Genomic DNA, 2597 nt, shown 5'->3' on the forward strand with positions numbered 1-2597 from the left:
GTTAACTTCAACAATACGTCTCTCTCTGACTGCAGTTCAATTACTCATTACCTACACACACATTATTGTCACCCTCTTTTATATACCAGACTACCCTATATCTAGTAATCTCTCGACAGTTCCCGAAGGTTCGAGAGAACGAGTCACGTGACCTCGCTGACGCAACAATATGATATAATTACTGTTATTACGTAATACAACAATTGTAGTTCAAAACACTGGTTATGTTTAAACACATCCTAATTCTAGAGCTGTTCACTTTAAAAATATAATCAAACTTGTTTTGTTGCCTCTGTAGCAAAACCGCCCACGTCTCTAAAAGGACAAGTCATCACTGTTGAATTGCAGAAAGATAAAACAGGAGTAGGCTTTAGCTTAGATGGAGGAAAAGACTCACCTGTAGGAGACCGTCCTCTAACGATCAAAAAACTATTTAAAGGTAACTGTATAATTACTCACCAACTTTACACATCCACATCTGAGTCCAGTTGAAAAGTATTTAGTTTACATTCTTTTTGATACCTTATAAACATTAACAAACGCAAATACTGTAAAAAAAGATCTATCAAAATCAGCAAACATCAGACGAAGAAGTTAAAACATCTTTAATATAATTCTTTTTGATTGATTTTCCTCTCTAATAATGTTATGTTTGCTTTCTCATGAATACTTTCTATAGTTCAGTTTTTGTTATTTTTTAAACCGGTGAACGTGTTTAAATGTGAAGTCCTCTTTTTGTTTTTACCCTCAACTTTACATAATTTCTACGCGAAAAAAGGCTGTAAATAAAAATAACTGATGCGTTAAATAAAACATATTTACAGTGCCACAAACTATTTCTTATTACGTTTATTTATTATTATTATCTTACTTTCGGATTGCACTATTTTTTAGGTTTTGTGCTGTTTTTATGGAAGTTTTGGTAACATTAAAATATTTTTATTTATATTATTACACTCTTAAAATATCAAATTGCACGCATATGAATATTCTTAGTTTTTACTAATGCTAGTTATAGAACTGGGAGAAATTATTTTCTTTCTTTTTTTCATTTAATTAATAAGGTGGCGATGCTGAGAGAGTAGGCCTGTTGAAAGCTGGTGACGAGATTGTCTCCATGAACAACCAGCCAGTAAACAACATGACTAGGACTGAAGCCTGGAATTTCATGAAAAAGTTGCCAGAAGGACAAGTTTCTATAACTGTAAAACAGTGTAGTTGAAGAAATAACAGTATAATTAAAAAGGCTATGAGACGAACAGTTTTCTATAAGTGTAGATCAGTGTTGATGACGTTATCAGGTGCACGCTTCCCTACTTATATTGTTAAAGCAGTCGAGTTGCATAACTGTGATACACAAACTTAGAATGACTTTTTTGTTTCTTTTATTTTACGTGTGAATCAACTATGTTGCATTGTTGACTATATACAGAGAAAGTCGGAAAAGCCAACTTTTTGTAATGGGTGGTAAACTAATCCCTCAATTCTGTGGTGTGGCTATAAATCTTCAAATCTCGTGTGACCTTACAGTTTTGACCATTCTAGAGATAACAGAAATTATGCGAACAACATTTTCTTTGGTTGTTATAAAGCCAAGAAATTAATACATGTTTTAGAAGCACTGTTATGGACGGTAACTATACTGATGGGAGTGTAAAAGTGTTTCTTAGTTATGTGATTGTATTTTCTTAACACTTTACAAATGAAAAATATGGAAGGCGTGTTTGTACTTCTGCGTGAAAAAAAAAGTTATTACCGTGATAGGCTATGTAAACAGTACGCATGCGTGAATGGCTTTTTGTTGAAAGATGGTGGCTTATAAGGCCATAGGAAAAAACTTACTATTTATAAATAGGCTTTATTGTTATAATAATGTGGTTTAGTTTTGAAGGTCTTCATGGTATAATAAACATAAAGTGGTACCATGTTGGATATGATTGTACAGGAAAGGTCTAAGGCCTCAGTAAGTATTTTGTGCCATTAACAATATGTTACTGATTTAATGAACCCAAGTTTTAAGGGTTACGTGTTTTATACCACTACTGGATTTGTAGGTTCTAAACTCTACGAATGAAATGTTAAAATTTGTGTTCTGTAGTACTGTATTACGATATTGTATTTACGATATTTTAAAAATCTCATTAATTAAATACTTAGTTCGTTATATTTAAGTGAGGCATAATTAAACCTGGATAACTGCTAAGCAGTAATAAAACAAAAGCGTTGGTGCTTGTTAATTGTATATGTATGTATAATAAGAACTGTTAGGCCTCATCCCAAAAATGTTAATACAAGCTACTAACTTATGGACGTTATTTGCCAGAAAAGAAACATTAACTTATTTCAAAACATTGAGATCTTTTTGTACGGTAGGAAAAAAAAATTGACGTAATAATATAAGTTGTGTAACAGAAATATAAATTTTAATGGAATAAAATAAAAAGTTATTAAAATTTCATGATAAAGAGGAAAAATATCGTCATGCTAAAAAAGTAAAAATGAGATCCAGGCTTTTTTTGCATTAAATTTGAAAGTAAATTATTTTTACATATTTTGATGTTTGTTGTAGTTATATAAAAATGTATGATGTCCGAAAT

At 31.2% G+C, this 2597-nt stretch overlaps 1 protein-coding gene across 1 annotated transcript in view; it reads left to right on the plus strand.

Annotated features, from left to right (window-relative positions):
• The window catches only part of LOC106474179, a 37727-nt gene extending 35338 nt beyond the window's left edge, over positions 1-2389 (plus strand). The window contains exons 5-6 of the mRNA XM_013934871.2: positions 299-439; positions 1065-2389. Coding sequence (XP_013790325.1) covers positions 299-439; positions 1065-1222 — 299 coding nt within the window. The 3' untranslated portion in view covers positions 1223-2389. The remainder of the gene's footprint in view (positions 1-298; positions 440-1064) is intronic.
• Positions 2390-2597: the final 208 nt, after the last annotated feature.

Source organism: Limulus polyphemus, unplaced genomic scaffold (genome assembly GCF_000517525.1).
Source record: "Limulus polyphemus unplaced genomic scaffold, Limulus_polyphemus-2.1.2 Scaffold6919, whole genome shotgun sequence".
Lineage (NCBI taxonomy): Eukaryota > Metazoa > Arthropoda > Merostomata > Xiphosura > Limulidae > Limulus > Limulus polyphemus.